The 25,865-nt window shown below is 45.2% G+C and overlaps 2 protein-coding genes across 2 annotated transcripts in view; both read right to left on the bottom strand.

Annotated features, from left to right (window-relative positions):
• Positions 1-11,439, bottom strand: part of FBXO10 (F-box protein 10) — a 36,469-nt gene extending 25,030 nt beyond the window's left edge. Inside the window, exon 1 of the mRNA XM_045840517.1 lies at positions 11,343-11,439. The gene's annotated coding sequence lies outside the window, so the exon portion shown is untranslated. The remainder of the gene's footprint in view (positions 1-11,342) is intronic.
• Positions 11,440-17,466: 6,027 nt separating this feature from the next.
• On the bottom strand, positions 17,467-21,347 carry TOMM5 (translocase of outer mitochondrial membrane 5). Its single transcript, XM_045840483.1, has 2 exons — positions 21,151-21,347; positions 17,467-17,992 (listed from the first exon to the last, which is right to left on the bottom strand). The coding sequence occupies exons 1-2, from the start codon at positions 21,269-21,271 to the stop codon at positions 17,958-17,960; spliced, it is 156 nt and encodes a 51-aa protein (XP_045696439.1). The 5' UTR covers positions 21,272-21,347; the 3' UTR covers positions 17,467-17,957.
• Between the last annotated feature and the right edge of the window lie 4,518 nt (positions 21,348-25,865).

Here is a 25,865-nt window from a genome sequence, read left to right on the forward strand (position 1 = left end):
ACACTTACTCAAAGCCCTCTCCTTCATGGGTGTCAGTGCCTCCACCTGAAAATGAGGGGACTGTGTCGGAGGAGCTTCCTCGTGTGAAACCCTGTAAAGTCTGTAGACAACTAGAAACGAAAACTTACAGGAACAGCGCAGACACCACAACTGACTTGAATCAAGTCATTAACTTGTTCAGGGCCCTGGTTTTCCTCTCAACTTTATGAAAATGATGATTATATTTGTCAGCTCTCCAAGCCCCAGGAAGGCTGGAAGCACAAAAGTATGATTCCATCTGGAAGATGTTCTGAGCATCCTCAGAATTAGTATGGGAGCCTGCGTAAATGGGCTTTTCTCTAATAATTGCCCAGTGAAGCTTTACAAAGTCCTGAGGGGCAACGGGGGGAAAGTGCGACTCTGGACTGGTAAGCATTACGACACAAAGAAAATAGGCTCCCGACCGCTGTCACCGCCCCAGATGCAAGCCATGTCCGCATGGTGATTTCTGTGACAGTGACGTCTCCTGTTCCTCACCGACTTCTTCAGCTCCGTCTGCTCAGGCTTTCTAAGAGAAAAATTAGCATGGACTCTAAGAAAAATAGAGTCCAGACCCTCTCTGAGCTCAGTTGAGGATTTCCTTTTATTTAAATGCCACACTCCCTGTTGTTCCATTTGGCTTTATTTACTGTGTCTTCACACTAATCCATGGGGATCCGTGCAGCAAACATGCATTCCCTTGGCCTCCATGCCACTGAATGCATGACTACAAAACCTGAATCTCCAGCCCCGTTGGTCTCTTTCAGGCTCCGCCCATGAACGCCCAATGGCCTGTTGGGAATTTTGACCCAGATATTCCACAGATGCTAAAAACACAGCACTGTTCCCAAAACCGAACCTCAGCTTCCACTTCCGGCCACAACAGAATAACCTGAACTGGATTCATATTCATCCTTCTGCCATAAACAACTACAAAGCTGGACGAAATTTATGAGGGCAACTGAATCTATGCTTTCAGGCGCTGAAGGGCCAGCTGCACACGCCGGTGACCTTGGAGAGTAGGGAAACAGGGGGTGAGCGTGTGACTGGCCCAGCTTGCATCCTGGGGCACCTTCTTACTGGGGCGAGGGAGACGGAGCCTGAGCAGAGTGGGAGTCTCACTGTGCAGGCAGCTCCGAGGCCTGCGCTGCCGCTGCCGGAGGAGCGCTGGGAGCTGGGAGGCAGGGTGCCAGGAGGGAGCGAGCAGCACGGAGTGGGTGGGCAGTTTCCTGGCTGAAAGCCGGGCTGCGTTTGCATGGGGCAGGCCTTCATCAGGCCCAGCAGAGAGCATCTGCTGTGGGGTACACGGCGACCCTGGAGACCACACAGAGCTGGGAGACCATGGAATTCCAGCCCAGAACATGGGCTGCTCATGCTGAGAGTCAGAAAGGATATGCCACGGAGACAAATTCAAATTGGGAGAAGAAAAGCAAGCCTGATGGGATCAAAGGGTTCCACCAGTATCTAACTGCCTGCTGGAATAAAAACTGAATACTCTTTAAAAAAAAAGACAATATAATTTAGACTCCTTCGACATGTCAGCCACAAGACTGTGTGGTGTTGGCATAAGAAAAATAGAGTCCAGACCCTCTCTGAGCTCAGTTGAGGATTTCCTTTTATTTAAATGCCACACTCCCTGTTGTTCCCTTTGGCTTTATTTACTGTGTCTTCACACTAATCCATGGGGATCCGTGCAGCAACAGGGATTTCTATAACTAAGTAACACTTAAAAAAAAGATATTCAAGCCTTGTCCTTGCTTTTGGTAACCGGGGCCTAGGAGCTGTGGAAGTAGGAGTAACGAGCGTCCCCGGGGCCGGCGCCCTGGAGCGGGAGGCCCGCAAAGGCCTGGACAGGCCAGGGTGGGAACTAGCTTGGGATGGGACAGAGTGTGTCTGGAGGAAGGCCTTAAACTGCCCTTTCAGTTACGTGTTCCCGAGAGCATGAGAACTCAGGCTTCCTGTGGGGCACCTCCTAACAGCCCACTGGAGGCATCCACATGCCCCCAGGCCACCTGGCGGCCCCAGCCACAGTGGGTGAGGCAGAGGCCACCCTCTCGGGAGGTGAGTCCCATCAGACTTGGTGCTCGAAAAGCAGGCTCCACTGTGTCCCAGCCCGGCGACTCCAGGCAAACCAAACCCTTCCACCTCCCTGAGCCGATGTTGTCGCCTGTTGGCAGGCCGAGGAGGGCTGTCCGGCTGCACCTCATGAGGACTGTGAGAATTTCCAAAGAAAAAAATCATGCATTCAACAAATATTTGTTAATATTACACTAGGCACTGTTCCAAGTACTGACCAGCAGTAAACATGACCGAGTCCCTACCTTCAGAGACAGACAGTAAGCCTTAAACAGACCCAAATGCTCTGAAGGGAAGTAAAGCAGGCTGAGGTCTGTGCACCCATGTGCCTGCCTGTGCACACATGCACGTGGGCTGTTTTAGATAGGGTTGTTAAGGAAGGCCGCTAAGGAAGTGACATTTAAACAGAGACCTGAATGACATTTAAAGCCATGGGATGGAAGGAGATCCCTGGAGACAGTGGAGACTGAAGACAGACAAGTCTGCTGGCGAAGTCCTTGCCAGCTCACATCCAAAGGGCACAGACTGAAGAGGACTCGCTAAGGAGAAACCAGGAGTGAACACCCTTACAACGCGGTGTGGAGTCTAACCAGCGTAAGGCCCTGGGAGGAGAGCTCGGCTTTGTTTCGCCATTGAGACTCCCAACGCTTCTGACCAGGTGGGTTCTGTGGGCCATTTAGTTTGCTGGGCATGATGGGTAGGCAAGTCAGGAGTAAAATCTCTACTGACATCCGTCTGGCTCACTTATGCTTTTGCTGGAGGGGATTTGTGGGGTGAGTGGAGGGGGCACAAGGAAGCACCGTGTTACACTGCAGGGACGACCCATGTGAAAAGGGAGACAGCACATACAGGTGCGGAGTGGCCAGGTGACGCTGTGCCCGAACACCTACCTATGAGGAAACTCACTATGACGATTAGACATGTTCTCTGCCCTCTAGGAGCTTATTGTTTCTCGCACACACACACACACACACACACACACACAGTGTAAGCTCCTTAATGGCAGCAACTCTGTATCACTGCTTTGGATTATGCCTAGAACTATGCCCAGCCCATAGCAGGTGCTCAGTAAACATTTACTGAATGAATCATCATCGTCATCGTTATCTGGGGTATTAGTAGAACTGAGACTATTCAGACCATTAGCTTTAGAATCCCTGCAGTCACACAGATCCCCAAGGAATGAGAAAAGAAGTAAATAAAACCCAAGCACGCAGTCAACACTTGCTGTGTGTAAGGCCGCGGCAGGCACTGTTAGGTAGTGAGGAGGAATCAGAGAGAGACTCCACCCTCAAGTCTGATGGGAGACAAAGATACCTTTATCAAAAGCCTTCCAAAGAGTAAAAACAAAAACAATCCCCCCCCACCATCCAAAACCCCAGTATAAGGGAAAAAGTGCTTAGTATACCATGAAAGAGGGAAAACCCTTGTTTAAAGAATAAAGCTGTGACCCCCAGTTAGGGAAATGAGCCAATAATAACAGAAGGCAACAAAGACAGCAGCAGCTACCATTTGCTAAGCAAGGCTATTCGAAGCGCACAAACTGTTGAGCACTTTTCCTGCCTTATTTTGCTTTCTCTCTCAGCATCTCTCCAAAGCCTTACAACTCAGAATGAGGTTTCCAGGACCTACGAGCTGGTTAGAAATGCTGACTCTTGGGCACCACCCTCACCTACTGGATCAGAACCGGCATTTCAACGAGATGACCAGGGGACTCGTGTGTGCTGCATGTTCGAGAAGCACCGATTTAAAGTATCATTGTCTTCATGTTACAGATGAAGGAACTAAGCCTGAGGGAACGTACATGACAAACAACTTACCCCAATCACTCTGTTGGAGAGCAGCAGAGCCCTTTCTGGAAGTCAGGCCTGACCCTAGAATCTTGGTTTGTAACCACTGGGGGTTTTAGCCAAGCTTCATGGAAGGGCCAGCGCCTGACTTGGACTCTGAGGTACGGGCGAGGATGGGGCCAGAGAACAAGAGGAGAGGGAATGGAAGCAGAGGGAAGTGCCAGCAAAAGCCCGGGGTAGGAAACACCGAGCCGGGTTTCAGACAAAGGAAGAGGCTCAGTCTGGCTGCAGCGCCGGACGGAGTCTGAAGGCATCAGGGAGAAAGGCCGGCTGGATCAGTTCACAGAGTTTTCATTGGTCTGGGGGGCAGTGGGGAGCAGCACAAAAGGCCCTGCCCCATGCTGAAATGACTCAGACAACACGGACTCAACAGGCTCCCAGTCTGGGCTCCGCCTCCCCCTCCCTGGGCCGTTGGGAGGACAGGGGACTTGACCAGTCTGCTTTCATGTCTGTGTAATGAAGAAAATGCACTAATTTCCCGCCGAGGGGAGGCCATGTCGGTGTCAAAGTGCAGGGAGCTTTGCTTTTAATATAAAAATCAGTAAGGGTTACAAAGTATCTAGGACAACTCAGCACTCTACTTAGTACTGATGAAAAGACAAAGAGATATTCTATTCTCCCCACATTACAAGGCATATGAAGCTCCAGGGGAAATAACTACAAACTGTATTAATTAAGCAACTGTAATGGGTGAATGATTTTAGATCTTTCTTCAAATCAAAGTCAATCTTCCTAAAGTTTTGTGGATTTTCATATAAAAGTATGCACAGTAAAAATATTGTGGCGCACGGGAGAGCCCGGCACACACCGCACCTGCACATGCACACGCACTGTGGGAAGGAGACGAAACCCAAAGCTTCGAAGATGACGAAAATCTCAGCTGGGCTTTTCAGCATTTCTTCAAAACTCAGCTCTCCTCGGCCTGAGAAATCATCAGCTGTTTCTTATTTCCAGCTTTGAAATTTGCTGACACGGACCAGAACGCTGTGTTCTGATGCACACACGGAGCTCTCTGAGCATGGGTGGGAGCCACCGGGCCCCCACCTCTCCCCTCCAATGCCCGCTCACTGCGGTCCACCTAGCAGAGCGCACGGGGGTGGGAATCCTGAGACTTGGGTTTTCGTCCTGATTTCACACTAATTGGCTGGGTGAGCTTGAGGAGGCAGGGGAAGGTGTGATGAGGACTTACCAAGTAGCAGGTCCTTTGTATATGTCATCTCAGTGAGCACATACGACAACCCGAGAGGCAGCAGTCTTATCCCCAGTTCTAGGACTAAACAGTTACTCCCATTTTTTAGTCAGTCAGTAAGCAGCACAGCTGAGGTTCCTAACCTGGACGGAGTTCACAGCCCCCCACACAGGCTAGGAATTAGCTGTTCTTGAGTCTGCTGTCCATCTCTGGTCGGTAAGTTTTGACTTCTACGGGGTAGGGACACAGCAAGATTTCACGGTAGAGAACGTGACTGTCTGGGGCTTTCCCGGCACAAACAGGAGCGGTGGATGTCGAGGTTTCTCCTTAAAAGGGCTAGGGGACTAGCAAGCTCCATGGCTGACGTGTGGAATGCCCTCCACGTGCTCGAGAGCCCCCACACTCGCTCTCTCACCCCTGCTGCCACGAACCACCACGTCCTCAGCCAGCAAAGCCAAGGTGCCCAGTGGCCGGTGGGCAAAGGAACCGTTGGACCAGACTCTTCCTCCCCTTTCAGTGGGCTCATGAACACGTGATGTCCTCCTTTATTTTCCTAGCACAGGTTTTACTGACTTAATTCCAACCGCCACCTCTCCAACCCTCTTCTTTCTTTGTGTCACTCTTCCGGTCATCATTACGCAGTGTGGTGGGGGACTGCAGTTGCTATAACTTTTGTCTGCCCAGCACACCTTCCCTCTTCTGGTTCCTTAGAGGCAGCCCGCTCCCACTCCATTTTGTCCTGGTGGGGCTGTCACTCACAGAGCCTCAGGCCTCCAGCACACAGGGTGGATACTTGACCCAAAATAGATGATCAGACATCCCATCCCCCGGGGCCAGGACGGGGACAGCTCAGAAGAGCTCGTTTGACGAAAGAAGCCAACTTAGGAAAAGCAAGGCTGAGCAACTGGGACAGACAGAGATGGACACACACGCACAGAGCCCTAAAATAGTTGTTGAGCCCCTGGATCCAGCTATGCAGTTTCATAAGCCAAGAGAGTTTCTTCTTCAAGTTAAGAGGGTCTAAGCTCATCACTTGCAACCAAAATGATGCACATTCTTAACAAATGTACATAGTTTTCTCAAGGCAATTCTTTGTTCTCTTTTTCCTCCATCACATTTGTTCCATCTGTGGGTCCTTAAATGACCCTAATCAAAGCTGATGCGGAGCATGACAACCAGCCCACCACCAGGCGGGAAGGGGGATGAACAGAGTTCAGGTGGCCTACGGTCCCTGTACTGTCTTGTCCAAAAGAAGTGTGGGGATGGATATCACCTCTAACCTTAATTTGTCAACTTTGCTTAAATTATAATTTCAGAGGTAACCATTAAAAAAGAGAAAGTGCACACATCCAAATTAGTAGAGGAAACAAAGAACTGAAGGATTAAAAATAACCCAAAAGAGCCCGGACTGGTATAGCTTAGTCGGTTGGGCATCATTCCACAAAGCAAAAAGTCACCGTTTTGGTTCCTGGTCAGGGCACATGCCTGGGTTGCAGGTTCCGTCCCCAGTCAAAGTGAGAACAGGAAGCAACTGACCGATGTTTCTCTCTCACAATGATGTTTCTCTCCCTCTCTTTCTCCCTGCAACCCCCTCTCTCTAAAAATAAATAAATAAAATATTTTTAAAATCACCCAAAAAAACGAAAGAGTTAAAATGAAATGAAGAACTGGCAGGGCAAATATGTCAAAAGCGTAAAATATGAAGACATTTAAATCTAAATACATCAGTAGTTATATTAACTAAATAGGGACTAAATATTCATTAAGAGATAAAGACAGGCTATTAAAAAAACAACAACCCTATAATAGCCCTGGCTGGTGTGGTTCAGTGGATTGAGCCTGGCCTGCAAATGGAAGGGTTGCCAGTTGGATTCCCAGTCAGGGCACATGCCTGGATTGTGGGCCAGGTCCCCAATAGGGGGCACTCAAGAGGCACTACACACTGATATTTCCCTCTTTCTTTTTCTTCCTCCCTTCCCCTCTCTAAAAATAAATAAATAAAATCTTAAAAAAAGAACTCCAACAAATCAATAAGAAAAGTAGATAAAAGCTTGTAGTTCACAAAAAGAGACCATGCAATTAACCAATAAAAAAGTGCTCAACATCAGCAAACAAGGAATAAAATTAAAACCACAAGAGATATACTCCGAGAATAGTTAAAAAATTTTAAACTGACAATACCAAACACTTGCCAGGATGTGAAGCAACTGGAACCCTCCTATATGGCTGGCCAGAAAGTAAACTAGTACAATCATTTAGAAAAGTGGTATTACACGGCAAAGCAATTCCACTTTCACACAACCTAAAGAAACTTGTTCACATACACAGTCGAAAACGTGTATGATGTTCTTGGTAGTCGGAAACTATAAGCAACACAGGTGTCCACCAGCTACAGGGTGAATAGATATATTGTGACATGGTCAAACCACGAAACACTGTTGGCAATAAACATAAGGGCGGTCATCACACGCCTGCAACACACAAACAAGATGAGCAATAGCAGCAAACATAAAATGCACACAATATGATTCTACATGTATAAAGTTTAAAAACTAGTGAAAATAAACTATTGTTTAGGAATATAACTACAGGTGACAAAACTACAAAGAAAAGCAAAGAAGTGATTATCACAAAAGTCAAGACAGTTGTTTCTTCTGGGGAGGAGGCTATGATTCGGAAGGTGGTGCTACCAAGCGCTCTAAGTACCAGCGATGCTCCACTTCTTGACATGGGCAGTGGTTATATGTGTATTTCCCTTAGAATTGTTAACCTATACATTTTGTGGGTTTTTCCCTGCAGGCGTTCTTGTTGTATCTCATACTTTCTAAAGTTTAAAACAAAGACAATGAAATAAACATACTGATTATTGTATGATTCTTAGAAAAGTGGAGGGAACTGAAAATCTTTCACTTTTAAATTAAAACCTTGTGCCCCAAATATCTAAGAGGGGACCTGCCAAGTAAAATTTCAATAAAGCCTACTTACTTCCCTTAGGACGATAGGTGGAGATGGAGTCTCCTGGGAACAGATCTATGCTTTGCCAAGAGTCATCAGAGAACCCCTTTTACACATGAAAAGTGAGGTGAGTAGGCACCCAGAGTCCTGGGGGAGCTATCTCGTTGAAGGCCGCCATTCCTGAAAATCCTTCATAGGAAGAATCCAAGAGAAGAAAACCAACTTGCCAAAAAATGTCTTGGATTAGGATTAGGAACGAAAGGGACTGAGCCTCCAAACCCTGATGAAAAGTTTGAAAATGGCGTGACCCTGAGCAAGACTGCTAGTGGGAAAGGGCCTACGTATCTCCAAAGAGAACTCACCAGGAGACTGGAGAACCAGCTCGGTGACAGGCTCAAGACGTATAGCCCAGAGTGCAGTGCTTCGGGGAGAATGGCTAAGCCCATGAGCATAAACTCAAAAAGCTCAAACCTTGGGATCCAAGCCTGGGGCCAAGCTGGCAGGAACCTGGTCCAACAAGGGCGCTGAGCAGCAGTGACCACACATCCTTGCACCCTGCAGGACAGATCTTCAAGAGTGATACCGTGTAGCTGGTTCAGAGATAACACTGTGGGTTGGCTGCTCAGACTCTGCAGTTCTTCCTCCTCTGAGAATGGAAGAAAGACTGCCTTCTTTGGACTGCTTAAGCCCCCAGGGGGCTTGGAAGTGGAAGACATTGAAATTACTAAAGGGCTTTGGAGATCACTTGGAAAAATAAAGAAATGTGACTGGATAAGAACACAACTGGTGAAATGGGACACACAGGTTAAACATCTAAAGTGAAATTTAAAAAATCTAAATCACCTGTCTGCCAGTTTATCTACCTTTATGTACACAGTACCAGGCGTATGAGGAGAAAACTAAAAGTGTTATCGCATAACACTAAGATAACAGAAAGGGTAATGAGGGAAATTAGCAGGCATTTCAAACAAAGCCTGTGACAGGTGACTTAAGAGAAGGTTCATGCATTAAGACCAGTGGAAGAACAAAATACTTCTTGTGGTACCATCTACTATTACTGTGCAAGTGAGACAAGTAAAAGGAACTTGCTTGTTTTACATCTTCCCTGAAAAGCATCTCAGTATGCGATGTCTTCTTTATGGCCCAGGACACTGTCCCTCCACCCTCTGAGCGCGCCGGCTGCCTCTCAGCCCACACCTACCAGAGCCCCACCGATCTGCCCCTTGCACTTCCCCCAAGACTCTGAGGTCCCTAAGCCAGGGTGTCTGTATATATATGTATCTCTTTATTTCTACTTATTCCCACTCCTCTTGGCTCTATCACACACGCATGCTTATTAAAGGAAAGAAGGAAGGAGGGAAGGAGGCAGGGAGGGCTAGTTTGACTGCTCTTTAACTCTGAAAAAAAAACCCCAGAGGTCCACCACCAGAATACAGAAACCCACAGAGAAATCGGGACTGCTTGATGAGGTTATTACTTAACAGCTACTTGTGCTATCATAAAAATACAATTCATCTGATAACCATGGAAACCAAAATGAAGGCAGTATGGGTAAGGGTGGCTTTTTTCAGAAATCTAAAAACAATTAGAGGCTTGAAAGCAGAAAGACAAAGAAATCCAACTGCTGCAAGCCAGAAGGAAATCCTTTCCTAAAAGCCCTGACAAAGCAGCACTTTCTCCAGTGTCTGAAATCTTACCAGGCTTCAACAAGGGCTCTAGGACTGCTGTGATTGATCACGAAACAATTTAAGTCTCTGTGTGTTTCAGTCCCTTGGGACCAGCTGCTATGAGGCCAGCTCACTGGGAGCTGAAACTTACTGTTATTATAAAATGTACTGAGAACCAGCAGAGGAATGGAGATATATAGACACACACACACACACACACACACACACACACACACATATTACATATCTATTTCTTCTCCAGCTCCTAGTAAGTGTACAAGCACATAGTAGGTGCTCCAAAAATACTTGTTGGATAAATGAAAAATTGAGTCAGACCAGAGGGAAAGTACAGTGTCTGGTAAACAGTGTATGTTCTTTCCATCACACAGTGCCAACATTCTGTCAGTTCTTGAGAAAATCAAAGTCCCGGTCTCTTTCTGGGTCCAGCCTCCCCATGTGCAAAAGGACAGAGTTGCATTAGATGGTTTCCCAGGCATCTTCCAGCTCTGACAGCCAATCCCTGTACTGTGCTTTTTTTGGTGGTAGCACAGGCCTGGCTTTTTTTTTTTCCCTTTCTTTCTTTCTCAGAGGGAATCTGATACCCATCTGCTCAAGTACATTTATGTTCCCATCCTGCCTTCACTGGATAGGAACAACAGGTTCACGGGCCAATTGTAAATGAGAACCAAAGGGATCCAGAAAGAGGGGAAAGAGTCCCACGAGGACGCTTTCTTAGGAAACCAAAACAGTACTCTTTCAAGGACTAAATATATAGCAACTGAAGTGTGATTATTCTAAACATCCCTTACGTGAAGCTTACTAATTTAATAATTATATTAATAGCACTATTTTTGAGCACTTATGTGCTTGACACTGTGCTAAACCCTTTAGACTTAATCCTCACAGCAACGTAATGAGCTAACTAGTGTTATTACCTGCTTTTAACAAACGAGGATTCTATATGGTTCAAGGTCACACAGCTAGTAAGTGGCAAAACTAGAACTTGAACCCAGAGAGTTCTGGCTCTCCAAATGGCTTTTCATTCTTCACTGTAGTCCTGTGAGGGAGGCTGAGCAGGGGTCATCATTACCTTTACTTTAAAGATGGAGAAACCAAGTCTCAAAGAGGCTTGCGATTTGCATAACACAGAAGACACTGAAAAGGTGCCTGGCTCAGACACTCGTTCTTGGTGAGGGCTCTTTCCCATCCCAAAACTCTGCTTCTTCGACTTCACTTACAACTCGCAAGATCTCAGGGCTAAAGGTAACCGCGGAGGTCCACCCTCCCGGCGCACAGCTCTTCTTCCGAGCGGCTGAGCGTGCAGATAGATGCTTGCAGGGTGCAGAAGCGCAGGGCAGCGAGCGGCCTGCGGACACCCCTGCCTGGTGCCGCCAGGGCCAGATGCTCAGCCTCTGCTGGGACCCAGCGGTGCCTTCTGGGCCGGTGGCCTCCAGAAGCGCCCCGGTTTCCCAGAAGTAGCCCACCCTCCCCCAACCCCGGTCGGCCCCCTGCCCCAGGTCTGGGGCATCACCGGGATGCAAATGGAATAAGTTCGCCCGCAGCCTCCACTGGCCGACCACCTCTTACCTGGCCGGAGCTCCCTGGGGCGCAGTCCCAGCCGAGGGCACGGGAGCCGCAGAGGAGCCTCGCGGAGTGGAGCGGGAGGACTCGCGCTGCGAGCCCCGCCTGGGGGCGGACAGTTGCTGGGCTGGTGCGGGGCGGGCACCGTCACGTGACCCGCGAGGCTGGGGATGCTGGGAGCTGCGGACCGGCGGCATGGGTCGGTTCCCAGACCACCGCGGAGGAGGGGCGGGGGAAAGGAACCGAACCTGGAGGAGTCTCTGCGGGGAGGGACTGAGAGGGTCGAGGGAGACGCGCCGGGCTTCAGGTCCTGCGAAGTCAAGCTTGTGGGAGGACGATTAAGGCTTGTACTGCGTGGCCCCAGAAGGGGCAGAAATAGAATCGGTGGGCGGAAATTGCAGGGAGGCATGCTGGGGTCAATATAAAGAAGATTCTTCCAAGCACCACTGTTGTGTGTGGCTGGGCTGTTTCGGGTGGTGGTAAGATGCGCTCCGAGGGGCTGGGTTCATTCATTCGACAGACCGACTAGACCCAGCGCTCAGCACAGTGCCTGCCACACAGTAAACGGTAGTTGTTGCTGCTCGTGTTGTTGTTATGGGCATAAAAGGGAACAAAGCTGATATAGTCCCTATCCTCTTGAAGTTAATTTTCAAGTGGAGAAGGTGGTCATTAATCCAGTGTCACTTAAATGTGTATTTTAAATTATGGTAAATGCATTGAAGGAGCTCTGGTTTAAAATTAGGGGGAAGGGAAGGTGGTCAGGGACCTCTCAGAGAAAGGTAAGGAGTGAACCAGGTGGAAGAGAGGAGGGAAAGCTAGGGTGAACCCTCGGGTGGGGCGGGGCAGGGCAGAGCAGAGCAAAGAACACTGCTCTCTGGGTAAATGGAAGATGTCCAGTTTGTTAGAAGCTTATTAGGTTAAGGTCAGAGCAGCCCAGTGAAGCTAGGGAGGTTAGTTAGGAGCTAGATCATGCAGCACTTAGTAGGCTGTGATGAGGATTCCAAATTGCATGTGAAAGGAAGCCATTGAATGCATGGAGAATGTACATGATTTGATACCTTTTTTTTTTTAATGCCATGCCTGCTACTATGTGGAGCATAGACCAAGCAGAGTGGAAACAGGGCAACTGGTTAAGACTTGGGCTGGAGTGATGGTAGTGAAGATGGAGAGAAATGGATTAGAGACACATTTCTGAGGTAGAGTCAAACTTGGCTTGATAAGGGAAGTTAGGGGGGTTCCCAGACTATTAGCTTAACCTGACTAGGTCACAGAAGTGCTGGTTTATGGAAATGGTAACTATTGTAGGCGAACATAATTGGGGGGGGAGGGAAATCAAGTACTCAACTCTGCACTTGCTCAATTTAAGATGCCTATGCCTCATCGAAATGAGGCAATCAAAAAGGCAAATTGGATACAGACATCTAGATTTTAGGAGAGAATGTCAGCTACAGAAATCTAACTTAAGGTTGCTGTGGAAAAGAAATTACCGCACCAGGCTGAGGTTTGTGGTGGCTGACCCCGGTGGTGCCTCTGACCTCCAGTCCCTGGTTCTACAGACTGTATTCTATAAAAATGCATTCTGTCTATTATTATTCTGAGTGAGGCCCAAGTTACCATGCAGCTGCTCTCCTTTATGAATGGGGGAAAGCCACCCTAAACCTAAAGCCAACAGTTTATTTTAAGCAAAGACACAAAGCTGTACACACAGTAGCCAGATACAGTGGAAAGACCTCTCTGACTTAGGTTACAGTTTTCCACTACAATGGGTTTGATGATTTATCTTTTTATTGGTGACTGGCAAAGCTATGGTGTTTAATCCTTTGAAAAGTACCCCTGTTGTGTGACACTGGCATTCTAGATATCTGTCAATAATCAATCAAAAGCCTGAATTTCTGGATCTGTGCCAGCCAACATTATCATTTTGGCATTGCTATGAAACAGCTAAGCCTTTTAAAGGTGCGCAACCGCAGGTTTCTACAGGAGCACACTGTCCTTATTAGTAGAGCACCACTTGCTGAATGGAAAATGCGATTTTTACATACAAGTACTTGGATATAAGAATGTCATTGGTGTTCAACTGCAGCTGAGCCCTCTCTTCCTGCTGCCCTCATCTCTCCCGTGCACGTCTCTCCCCTACCACTTGCTGTGGGGTTTCCTTCTCCATGAAACAAGGGCCAACCTGCTCACCGTTGCATCCCAGCACACAGTTGGTATTTGTTGAGAAACGAATGAGGAAACATACATAGTTTTCCACCGCCATGTGAACTTTATTTACTTTGCTCAAGGTGATTTGTCCCGGGTCAACATAATAGACTTTTGTCATCCTTTTTGTCTGCCAGCATCTGAACTTCCCCATTTTATAAGCTTGTTGGGAATGAGAGCGAGCCCTTCAGTATAGGAACTGACATCCAGATACTGTCTCTGCTTCTCCATGTGACACTACAGATTACAAACGTTTCCTGCAGTTTGAATAGGTAGCCAGAGACACAGTGAAGTACCCATAGACTAATTCTTTGCTGACCAGGGCAAAGGCAGCAAGATGAAGTTCTTAGAGCAATACCAGCTGCCATGGTGGCCCAGGCTTCTGTGCATGTGGCTCTAGTAATCAATGGTGGCATCAGGGCCTCAGCAGAGATGATGTCCTCACTGCAGCAGGTTGTGTGGAGTGGCCATGTGACAAAGGGTGACATTCCAGCTGTCTAGTATCCAAGCTGATTCTCTAGGCTTCCTGATGATGCAAAACTACCTATAATTCTTTTAAGAAATTAATTTTCTCCTTAAATCTACCTCAGCTAGATTTTGGCATAAGTAAAAAATCTGACTCATATAGTTACATGACAGCAGAGCTGAAGCTCTAACCCAGGACTGTGAACTACTGATTCCAGTGTCCCTTCTCCACATACAGAGCTCTACTCTCCGACCACCCACACTTGCACATTACACGTATCTCTAAGTCACCTTTGTTCACCAAATGTATACTTTTAACATCGGTCGATTAATGAGTATTTCAAGCGACCCAGTGGGACATTGTTTCAAATGCAGCAGTGTCGTTGTCTGTGTAGCCGTTTATGTAAACTTTATTTTTGCATTTGTCTTTTATAGACATAAGTGGAAAATGAAAATACTCATGTGACTGAGAAAGAGGAAAATTATCAGACCTGCTTAAGGTAGATCTTGAGCATCAGTAGAATGATTACTGGACTAAAGCCAACTGCTTTACAAACAACTTAAGGGCATTTCATAAGCGCAAACATTTTATCAGATATTATTTAAAACACAAAGTGATTCTGTAATGTTTTCACAGCTCAGTTTAACAAGTTTGTTCAATTTCTGTAGGTGTGGTTTCTATATAAATCTTTATGAACTTGTACAAAAATAGGCAAAAGGCACCAAGATACGTGTCTGTGATACTGAGTGCGTGCAAACAGCAGGTGAGTAGCAACTGTTCACGTCTCCCTGTGATGGACATACACAGAGCAAGGAAAAGCCCTGATGCTTTATTTCCAATTTATCATTGTAGCCTTAAAAAAGAAAAAATAGGTTAAGGTTGTTCTCGTGTAATGAAATCTGGAAATGCAGTATACACCATAGCCAGCAGATGTCAGAATGGGATCGATCACTTAAGATTGAAGTTTGAAGATGGGGCAGGAGTTGCTGGAGGGACTGAAGGTTTTCTTCTGTGCTCAACTCACCCCAGGCACAATGGCCTTCTTTATTCCTTAAACACATCTGCTTTTACACTTTTTCAAAGGCTCCTCACTCTTTTATCAGGCAAATTCCTAGTCATTCAAATCCTACTCTAATATTACTTCCACAGGGAGCCCTGCCCACTCCCCCTTCAACCCAGCAGGTCAGGGCCTCCCTCCCTGTGCCATGCTCTCGGTTGCCTGTATTTCACTCTTGTAGCAGTTTATGCAATATAATGAAGAAATTACCGATGAAATTATATCATGTCTGACTCCCCTGCTGGACTGTAAGGCTCTTTTTTTTCCTAAGATGAAGTTTTAATATTTTTTTTAGATTTTATTTTTTTAATTTATTTTTAGAGAGGGAAGGGAGGAAGAGAGAGAGAAACATCAACGTGGGGTTGCTGGGGGTCATGGCTTGCAACCCAGGCATATACCCTGACTGGGAATCGAACCTGCGACGCTTTGGTTCACAGCCTGCGCTCAATCCACTGAGCTACACCAGCCAGGGCTGGACTGTAAGACTTTTAAAGGTATGTATCATGACTGAATTCTTCTCTGCCGTACCCCTCACCCACCACAGTACCCGGCCCTCTGCAGTCAGTCACTGAATAATGTTTGTGAAAGTGAACACCTCTACCGAACAGATTGGGAACATTTTTCTGAGGTCTGGACGACAGGTAGTATCTGGAAAGTCAGTATTTTTTCACCTTCAACTCAGCAGTCTTTGTACTCAGCCCCTTCTTTGTAAAGATATTACGTGGGCAAGAAAAATGTGTGAGATTGTACTTGCATTCAAGGAGTTTTCAGTAACCGGGGAAAGAAATGACACAACTTCCCCCATAGTGGCAATCCCTACTACAGAGTATCCATGTGCAGATTCCGGAACAGACTTCCTCCAGTGAAGGGGAGCGGCTTGCACGACCCAGTCCACCTTGGTCACGGTAGCTGAGCTCAAGAAGGAACCTTCCTTCGCTTTCCAAACATTCACCCTATCTGCCTTCTGGGACAATTATTCTTTGACACAACAACACTTTTACTTACTAAAAACAGCTTTCAGACTCCGAACGTAGGTATTCTCAAGACTCAGCACCTTATATATTTTTAAAATTACTTCCTAGTAGCATGGTTTCCAGACTCTTTCAGTGCTCTAACTACCAAACTCTACTCTGGAGAGTTGGCTAGTGGAGCATCTGTCAGACCTGGAGACCTTAATGTTGTCAATATATTACTGCAATCTAAAATTGCTTTCACTTTTTAGTTTTATTTGATTCTTATTTTGAAACTAGTCCAGAATTTCAGAATTGGAAGGGACCTTAAGGTAATTAGTTTACTGGTTAACCAAAGCAGATCCTGGGCCAATTAAATTACTTGGACACTTAAAAAAAAAAAGATTCCTGGACTCCATCCAGCACCATGCTGATCCAGTAGGTCTTTAAATTTTTCCCACATGATTTGGTGTGCAGCTTGTTTTGGAAAGTACCTCTGAACAAGATGCCTGACGCAGCCTTATGCAACAAACGGTGTTCTTTTCCCCATTGTACTCGAACCTCTCCTGTGGCAGGTAGCCCATCACAAAGAAAACTCTGTGCACCAGAAGCCTTCCAACCGTCCCTATGCATGTTAGCCCCACGTACGTCCAGCGTGGGAGAAGAGGAAAAGGAATTCCCAGGATGACGGTGAAGAGAGATCCCAGAACATAGCCATACATAAGGCATAAAAGACTGTGCGTCTAGACTGGGGCGGGTCAGAAAGCCCCAGGAAAAATGTACTCAGTAAGATGAAACAGTGTATCTAATGAAACTGAACACTGTGAGCAATTTAGACAAATAGCAGAAAAGTTTAGTTGACTTAGTGGTAAATTAATAGAAAACTAAGCCTCGGAAAAACAAAAAGATGTATAGGAAATGAACACAAATCTAATGAAATTAAACTAATAAAAACCACACTAATAAATACATTGGCAGAAAGAAGAGATGTGTGAATAACGGAAGAAAAGAGACGTAAGTCCTTACAGATGTGGAGAAGCCAGTAGGCAATGTCCTAAAACAGAAAAATCATATGGAACAATATAGTCGTGCTACTCAGAGGCACGGGGTAAACACCAATACAATTAGCAAAAAAGAGGTGAATGTATTTGCACCACCTCTGGGAAGAAGATTAAAGACTGACCCCTTCCCCAACAAACCTGGAGAACTCTCTGACATGTAAAATACACTGTTTTTGCCTTTGGTGATATTACATATTTCAGCATCAAGCAGAAACAATGCCTTTCACAGAGACTGCTTAACAATAAAACAATGTCACTTTATCAAGATCGGCAAATTCCAAAACAAGATGAACTCAATTTCATGCAGCTGTACTAATCACAAGATTACAGTGGTCTCATCAGCGATTGTTGATTTGCAGCAAAAACCAGGTGAAGAAGAAAAAAAAACACCCAATTTTTCTTAATTGGTACATTTATTAAAAATATAGACGAATGGTCCTGTGCTTAAATGCCGTTGCGGTTGTGTGCTGGCTTCCGTAAACATAACTAATCATGAGGAGCTCTTCAGTGAACGCATTCCAGACAGAAGTAAAAAGGCCAACAGAAATGACTGACAACACAGGGCTACTGCAGACAAAATTCTTATATAATTAATACTTGCTAGAAAATGGAATTTGACATTATTTACAATTATAGCAACATTAATGGAGGCTGAATATCACAGGCATAAGAAATGTCTTTTCATACTTCCCAAATAGTTTTCTATTTTAGCTACGAAGGTCAGTTATCACAACCAAACTTGTTCGTAAGAAGCAGAAGTTTTACGTCCATTCAGTCAAAGAGTCTCTTACATCTTTCTGGGCCTATTCGTTTGCAGGTTCATTTGCAGAGCAGAAACTATAACCAGGTTCTTCGTATCATGCATTCACATGTGCAGTCCAATCTTTATATGCTGTCCAATTTCTTTAAGATAAAAGGAGCTGAAAAGAGAATTTGTTTTGATTAGCTCAAAAGTGACATTATGAAACTCTAAGATTGGGGATAAAACTTCCAGGTTTAGATAAATACATTTTTTGAAAACAACTCCAAGTGGTGGCCAAGCCTCTCCCTGCACAACCCAGCAAAAGGGACACAGTCTTTCCAGGCGGCCTACTCCAGTGTCACGCAGCTGTAACCATCAGAGGTCACTCATACATCACACGAAATCTTTTCTCCAAGTAGTTCTCCCTTAGGGCTGCCAAGAGTAAATCCAAACCTCTCCCAAATGATAATCCTTTACTCTTGTGATTTAACTGTCAAAGGCACAAAACACGAGAAGACACAAATCATTTTTTACCTTTAGAAATGCATTTAAAAGGCAGAGGATGAGAGTGGGGACACAACAATGAACTGGGGAACCAGAAGAGCCAGCACATGTTGTGACCCCCCACTGAGTAGCTACCTATCACCTGTGCCCTCCAGATCACACATGGTACAGCTCTACTTCGATTATAGGGGCTTGTTAGGACGGGGTAGATAAAAATGTCTAGAAAACTAGAAAGTGTTGTCCTAAGTATGGAAAGAAGTGATATTATTGCCCTATGTAAAAGTGCTATGGCCAAAATAAGCCCATGAAGAGATGCTCAAGATCACTTAACATCAGCACAATGCAAATTTAAACTACAAGGAGATACCTACTGGGATGGCTGCTTCCAAAAAAATCTGGTGGCAAGGACATGGAAAAATCAGAACCTTTGTGGTCACTGCCCGTGGGAATGTAAAATGGTACAGATGCTGTGGAACACACTCTCTCTCCTCAAAAAATTAGAGAGAGAGATATTTGTACATCAATGTTCACAGCAGCATTACTCACAGAAGCAACCCAAGAGTCCAAAGATGGCTGGATGGATAAACAAAATATGGTATACAATGGAATATCATTCAGCCCTAAAAAGGAAATTCTGACACCTGCTACAACGTGGATGAGCCTTAGGATATCATGCTAAGTGAAATAAGCCTGTTACATAAAAGACAAATACTGTTCGATTCCACATACAGTTCTGAAGATGGATGATGCTGATAGTTGCACAATATTGTAAATGTATTTAATAAACACTACACTGTACTTTTAAAATGTTAAGATCATAAATTTTATTTTATGTGCATATTACTGTAACTTTAAAAATTAGGGAAAAAAGGAATCACAACAAAAAAGCTGCCATAATCTTTTTCTCACTACTCATACTAAATTAATAAAACATTTCATTAATATCAAACTGAAGATATTGAGATCTGCCAGAAAATGACAAAGTCAGCAGCATGTCCAGCCTTTTCTACTATTTTTTTCTTAAAGATTTTATGTATTTATTTCTAGAGAGGGGATGGGAGGGAGAAACATCCATGTGTGGTTGCCTCTCAAGCGCCCCCTACTGGGGACCTGGCCAGCAACCAGGCATGTGCCCTGAATGAGAATTGAACCAGTGACTGGTTCACAGGCTCGTGCTCAATCCACTGAGCCCCACCAGCCAGAGCTCTAGTAATTCTTATCAGAAAAAAAATCTATCAAATGAATGCATAAACAAAATGTGGTATAACCATATAGTGGATTATTATCCAGTAATGACTAGGAAGGGAATAACAGTCCAAGGAATTAAATAATACATGCTACAATATGGATGAACCTTGAATACATTATGCAAAGTGAAATAAACTGGACACAAAAAGGTTACATATTGCAGATTAGTGGTTGTCTAGGGCTGGGGCAGGGAGAAATGGGGTTTGGCAGCTAAGGACACGAGTTCCTTTCAAAGGGAAAGAAAATGTTCTAAAATAGATTGTGCTGATGGCTGCACAAACTGACTACACTAAGAAGCCACTGAATTGTACACTGTAAAATGGGTTAGTGGCACAATGTGCGAATGGTAACTCAATCTAAAAATGGAAATACAGGACAGTATCCTGTCCTTTTTCAAAAAAACAATTCATATCAAATACAAAGCTCACTGAGAAGCAAATATTTTACTGGCAGCTAAGTCAACAAAACATGGTAAATGGAGGAAACAGGTTGGGAGTTGCTAAAGGCTGTTGAAGAAGTGGGATGATTTGGGAGTTTCTGTTTACCAGGGCTCCCTCTTCCAGGGAAACAGTGTAAGACCACAGGCAGTGAAAGGGGCACCGATTAAGGGAGATCTGCCCTCAGTGAGCTCTGGTCTAGGCCCAACATGAGTTTCTACAGAATGAACTTGGTATGGCCTTTATTTACTTAATCGTCCCTGCCTCTACACTCAGACCTGCAAGCAATACACAAAGAGGAGTAATGAAAAGAGTACTGAACTGAGAACGAGGTGGGGAAAAGTCACTTCTGAGATGCATATCTAAAATTAGCTCTAATATTCAGTGTGCCTGCAACTCATATCTTGAGTAAGTCCCTTTTGAAAGTCAAGTTCAAATTAACAAATGGGATATACAGAATCTTAGGTCCAGCCTCCATCAGAGGGCTACAGTCAAGATCAGGTAATGAAAATATGTTTCTGCCGAACGTAAAACCAAATAAACCCTCGGGTATCATCACACATTGTATGCGGGAAACGTACTTATACGTTTTACGTTGACTGGTAGTAGAGCGCGCGATAAAAACTACCCGCAAACAATGTGATCATTAAACTCCACAGACGCATACTCTTTTCTCACTTTCTCCCGAAAAGCAACTTTAAGTTTACCCACTGTACCAATACAATTTTTTTGGATTACAAAGGTCAGCACTGACGTAAGGAATCGTAGTACTGAGTTAAGAGGTCTGAATTCTAGGCCAAGATCATGCACTACATTGCTCAATGACCTTGAGCCAGCCATGCCTCTACTGCAGATCTCAGTTTCTGCCTGCAAAAGGAGGGAACTGCTCTGGGTTATAACCCTTGTGGGTCTGATTCAAATGCTCTTAAGGCAGGGCGAGGCCGGACGATTAACCACGCAGTCCCCCGCCACCACGTGCAGCTCAGTCTCCCCACTCCGATCCGCAGGCTCTAAGGCGCACATGCGCCCGCTGCCCTTGACGCGCCTGCCCCTGGCTCCCAGCGAGGGCCCGTAGCTCCAGAGCTGGGTGGTCGGTGTCGGCAGGCTCTCTGCTGGTCTCAGGGTTACAGCCTGGAAGGACACTCACTGACTCGCAGCAGGGCCACATAGATGAGGAAGTTCCGTATGGAGGAAATCACATCCTCGCGCATCTTTCGTTTCATCTCCTCAGGGTCCAACTTCGGCGCGAGGCCCTCAATACGAAACATCGCGGCGCCGCCTCAACAGCTTCCAACTTCCCCGCTCTGCTCTCTCCCCAGCAGCCTTGCACCCGGAAGTAGGCTCAACCCCATTTCCGGTCCTGCCCCCCCATATTTGAGCGCCGCAACGGAAGCCTGCAAGGGATAATCCTCATCCTAACCTAGCGGTTTTCAGGAGAGCTGCCGGAAGGGGGCGGCCACGATCTTAGCAGCGCAGGACTAGGTTCCTCCAGGCTGCTTAATAACCTCCGAGTTGAGCTGGGAGCGCTACGCTGTGAAGTACTTTCACTCCCCGGAGGGGGGCGGTGCACACAGGTGCCACCATAAATAGTAATAATGGCTAACATTTACTGAGTACTCAGAACAGCCTTACCCTATAAATTAGATATTATAATCTTCATTTCCTAGATAAGAAAATTGAAGCACAGAAATCTTGAAAACAGCAATTTGCCCAAATGTGCTTTAAAGTACTTAGGCAAAAAAAAAGTTTGAGGAGAGATGAAATGATATTAGCAAAATATTGAAAACTGCTTAAGTCAGTGCTTAGCACATTATTAAAATTATTTTTCCTTTCTATTTTGAGTGTTTAAAATTTTTCGTGAAAAGTTAAAACAAAAAAGTGAAGATGAAACTTGCTCAAGATTCCACACCTAGTAGTTGCAGAGCAGGGTTTTATATCTTAGTTAAGCCTGTGGGACCCCAAAGACAAGAGTTTTGTGTGTTATTAAAAAATTATCTATATAGTTGCTGTAGCCTCATTTCTGGAGTTAACTGATCCTTACAAATTATATTTGTCTAGTAATACAGTATACATAAAGCAAGTTCAAATCTGTTCAACTTTTTACAGATGAGAAGAGGGAGGCTCAGAAACCAAGCGCACTGCTTAAAGTCATCCTGCTAGTGATGGGCAGAGGCGGGGTTCTGATGCAGATAATCATAGTGTCAAGCTGACATCTCTTTCCCCTGCACCCTACTGCTCCTCCGTTAGCCTTTACCAGTTAAAGCCTGCCTGGAGGGGCATCACTGGAGTCAGAAGGTGGGAGTTTAATGCAACCAGACTTCCTGTCACAGAATCATCAAAACAGTACTGCTCCAAACTATGCTTAACGATATATAATTCTTAGGCAGGAACCAGATGACTGAATTGCTCACATAATTCGAAACCAGAATAGAATGTTCCTTTCTTTACTGCACATTGCATAGCAACAATGGATTTCAGAAAAATTAGAATAGTAATTTACCATGGGAGCAACTGATAACTGTAAGAATTGCCACCCACCTTCCTCATTGACAGAATGTAAGACATTGGGGTAAGAAAGGGAACGTGTCTGCGCATTCAAGCTTTAGAAACCTACCACATCTATAATTCATACGGTGGAATAGCAGAGGCAGCTCTGGAATGGGAGGGGCTGACTGCCAAGGAACAGCCTCCATCTAACCCTTGGAGAGTGTTTAGAAAGCCTGCACCAAGGCTGGAAAGCAGCAGGTGCCTTGGAAAGAACCAGGACAGGAAGACTGGAGACATGGCCTGTAGATCTGGCACTGCCACTATCTAGCCACATGACAAGGGACTGCAACTTCATTTCTTTCGTTGTAAAGGAGGAAGATATGATTAAATGTTCTTAGAGTCCCTTTTATTTCTAACCGGGAATGTGATTTGAATTCTAGGACATTCTGGTCTGGAGTGTGCAGATAATCAAAATATTATCAAATGTGGTGAGATATCAAAACAACCAGTGTGTGTGTGTTTTCCATGGTAGGAAGAATGGAACAATAAGGCATATCTCATCCATCGGAATAGTGAGGCAAAATGGTTTGGCAAGGAATGAGTTATGGGATTCCAGGAACCTGGATCTCATATGCTGGCCAAGTTTAGATAAACATTTCTCATACAGAACTATCAGTTTTTTTCTTTTTTAAAATTATACTTTATTGATTATGCTATTAGAGTTGTCCTGATTTTCCCCCTTTGCCCCCCTCCACTCAGCGCTGCCCCCTCTCTCAGGCAATCCTCCCACCATTGTTCATGTCCATGAGTCATGTGCATAAATTCTTTGGCTACTCCATTTCCTATACTGTACTTTACATCCCCATGGCTGTTCTGTAACTTCCTATTTGTACTTCTTAATCCCCTCACCTCTCCCCCCATTCCCCCACCCCACCTTCCCATCGGGCAACCATCAAAACGTTCTCTGTATGCATGATTCTGTCTCTATTTTTCTTGTTTGCCTAGTTTGTTTTTGAGGTTTAATTGTTGATAGATATGTAGTTTTGCCATTTTATTGTTCATAATTTTGATAATCTTTTTCTTAAATAAGTCCCTTTAATGTTTCATATAATAATGGTCTGGCGATAATGAACTCCTTCAGTTTTTTCTTGTCTGGGATGCTCTTTCTCTGCTGTTTGATTCTAAATGATAGCTTTGCTGGGGAGAGCAATCTTGGATGTAGTTCCCTGATTTTTATGACTTTGAATATTTCTTGCCATTCCTTTCTAGCCTGCAAAGTTTCATTTCAGAAGTCAACTGATAGTCTTTTGGTAACTCCCCTGTAGGTAGCTAGCTTCTTTTCTCTTGCTGCTTTCAAGATTCTCTGTTTATCTTTACCCTTTGGTATTTTAATTATGATGTGTCTTGGAGTGAGCCTCTTTGCATCCATCTTGTTTGGGGCTCCCTGTGCTTCCTGGACTCGCATGTCTATTTCCTTTACCAAATTAGGGAAGTTTTCTTTCAGCATTTTTTCAAATAGATTTCCAATTTCTTGTTCTTTCTCTCCTCCTTCTGGCACTCCTATGATGCGAATGTTGGAACTCCTGAAGCTGTCCCAGGGGCTGCTTATACTATCTTCATTTTGGGGCATTCTTTTTTTTTTTCTTGCTGTTCTGCTTGGTTGTTTTTTGGTTCCTTATGTTCCAAATCACTGATTTGATTCTCAGCTTCATCCATCTACTATTGTTTCCCTGTAAATTGTTCTTTATTTCAATTAGTGAATCCTTCATTTCTGACTCTCTTATTTATGCTGCTGAGGTCCCCTATGTTCCTTGAGCATCTTTATAATCAGTGTTTTGAACTCTGCATCTGATAGGTTGCTTATCCCCATTTCATTTATCTCTTTTTCTGGAGTTTTGATCTGTTCTTTTATTTGGGCCATGTTTCTTTGTCTCTTCATTTTGGCAGCCTCCCTGTGTTTGTTTCTATGTATTAGGTAGATCTGCTTTGACTCTGTGTCTTGGTAGTGTGGTCTAATGTAGTGGGTGTCCTGTAGGGTCCAGTGGCACAGCCTCCCCTATCACCCAAGCTTGGTACTCAAGTTGTGCCTCTTGTGTGGGCTGAGTACACCCTCCTCTTGTAGTTGAGTCTTCATTACTGTTGGCAGATCAATGGGAGGGATTTACCCAGGCCAGTCAGCTGCAAGGGTTGGCTGTGACCACTGACCACCAACCTTCACCATCCTTGGAGTATCAGTTGAGTAAGGCAGGTTGGTGGTGTTCTAATGTGGTCTATAGCTGCCTACTGGGTACACTGGCCCTTGGATTTCCTGGGTGGTTCAGGGCAAGTTCAGCCCCCACCTGTGTTTTGCCCTGGGCCACCCTGCCTGAACTACAAAGCAATCTGAGAAGGTTGCTACTTGTGCTGGGTTTGGAGATTCCCAGGCAAAGCCAAGCTGTGAATTTGGGCTGGCTGCTGCTAGTACCAGGCGTGGGGCTCATTGTTGCTTATTTGAGAAAATTTAGGAAGTTGTGTGGTATGAGCCAAGACCAGCTATTCATATGGAAAAGCAGCTTGGGTGGGCCTGTAAGTTAGTGGGGCAGAGTCTCTGGAGATCTCCAAGGTGGGTCAAACAGTGTGAGCTAGGTTGATGGAGTCCTGGCCTGCTGGCTCTCTGGCTCTGTGTTGGGAGGGCTCAGAAAAGGGACAATGGCCTCTGGTTGCCTGGTACCAGACACTTCAGTCTCTCCCAGTATGCCATTGGTGCCCCTCAAGCTGCCATCCCAGTGCTGGAGCTCAGAGGAAATGATCTGAATAGGTGAGTCCATGCATGCATTCTTTAAGAGGAATTGCTTGTGGCTCGAGCAATTTCTCCCACTGACTCAATCCCTTTTTGCAGGCAGAAGTTGTGTGGACTTATCTTCCCGATGCTGGTGGTGGTATTGTCCAATTACAGTTGATTTAAGTGAGACAAATTGAGAGAAAGTACTTTAGGAAGTTAACACTGGAGTGAGCTATTTCATATTTTGGATCCCTCATTTTTTTTTCTCATTGGAATTAAGAGGGGTTGGGCCTAGCCTTTAAAATCTCTTGCAGCTCTAAAACACTGAAATTATGTGTTCATCTTTCCAGTTCTCCGTAACTTTGCACTGAAGGCTAAAAGCAAAGGATTCCCTGTGATTTCTCGTGAAAGGCAAAACTAAAGAGTATGCATGCATAATTTAGTATTGATATTTGTATTATTTAGTCTGATCACAGAAGAAATGGGAGCTGATGTCACAGCCTGTCTTGTTTTCCACTTCAATCCCAAGGGAAGTTTAGGGGCCATTTCTTTTGCCTCGACTTCCCAGACAGCACTGCACACAAACATTCAATGTACACGACCTTCCCATTAGA

The sequence above is a fragment of the Phyllostomus hastatus genome, unplaced genomic scaffold (genome assembly GCF_019186645.2).
Source record: "Phyllostomus hastatus isolate PE091 unplaced genomic scaffold, TTU_PhHast_1.1 phas_contig_34, whole genome shotgun sequence".
NCBI lineage: Eukaryota > Metazoa > Chordata > Mammalia > Chiroptera > Phyllostomidae > Phyllostomus > Phyllostomus hastatus.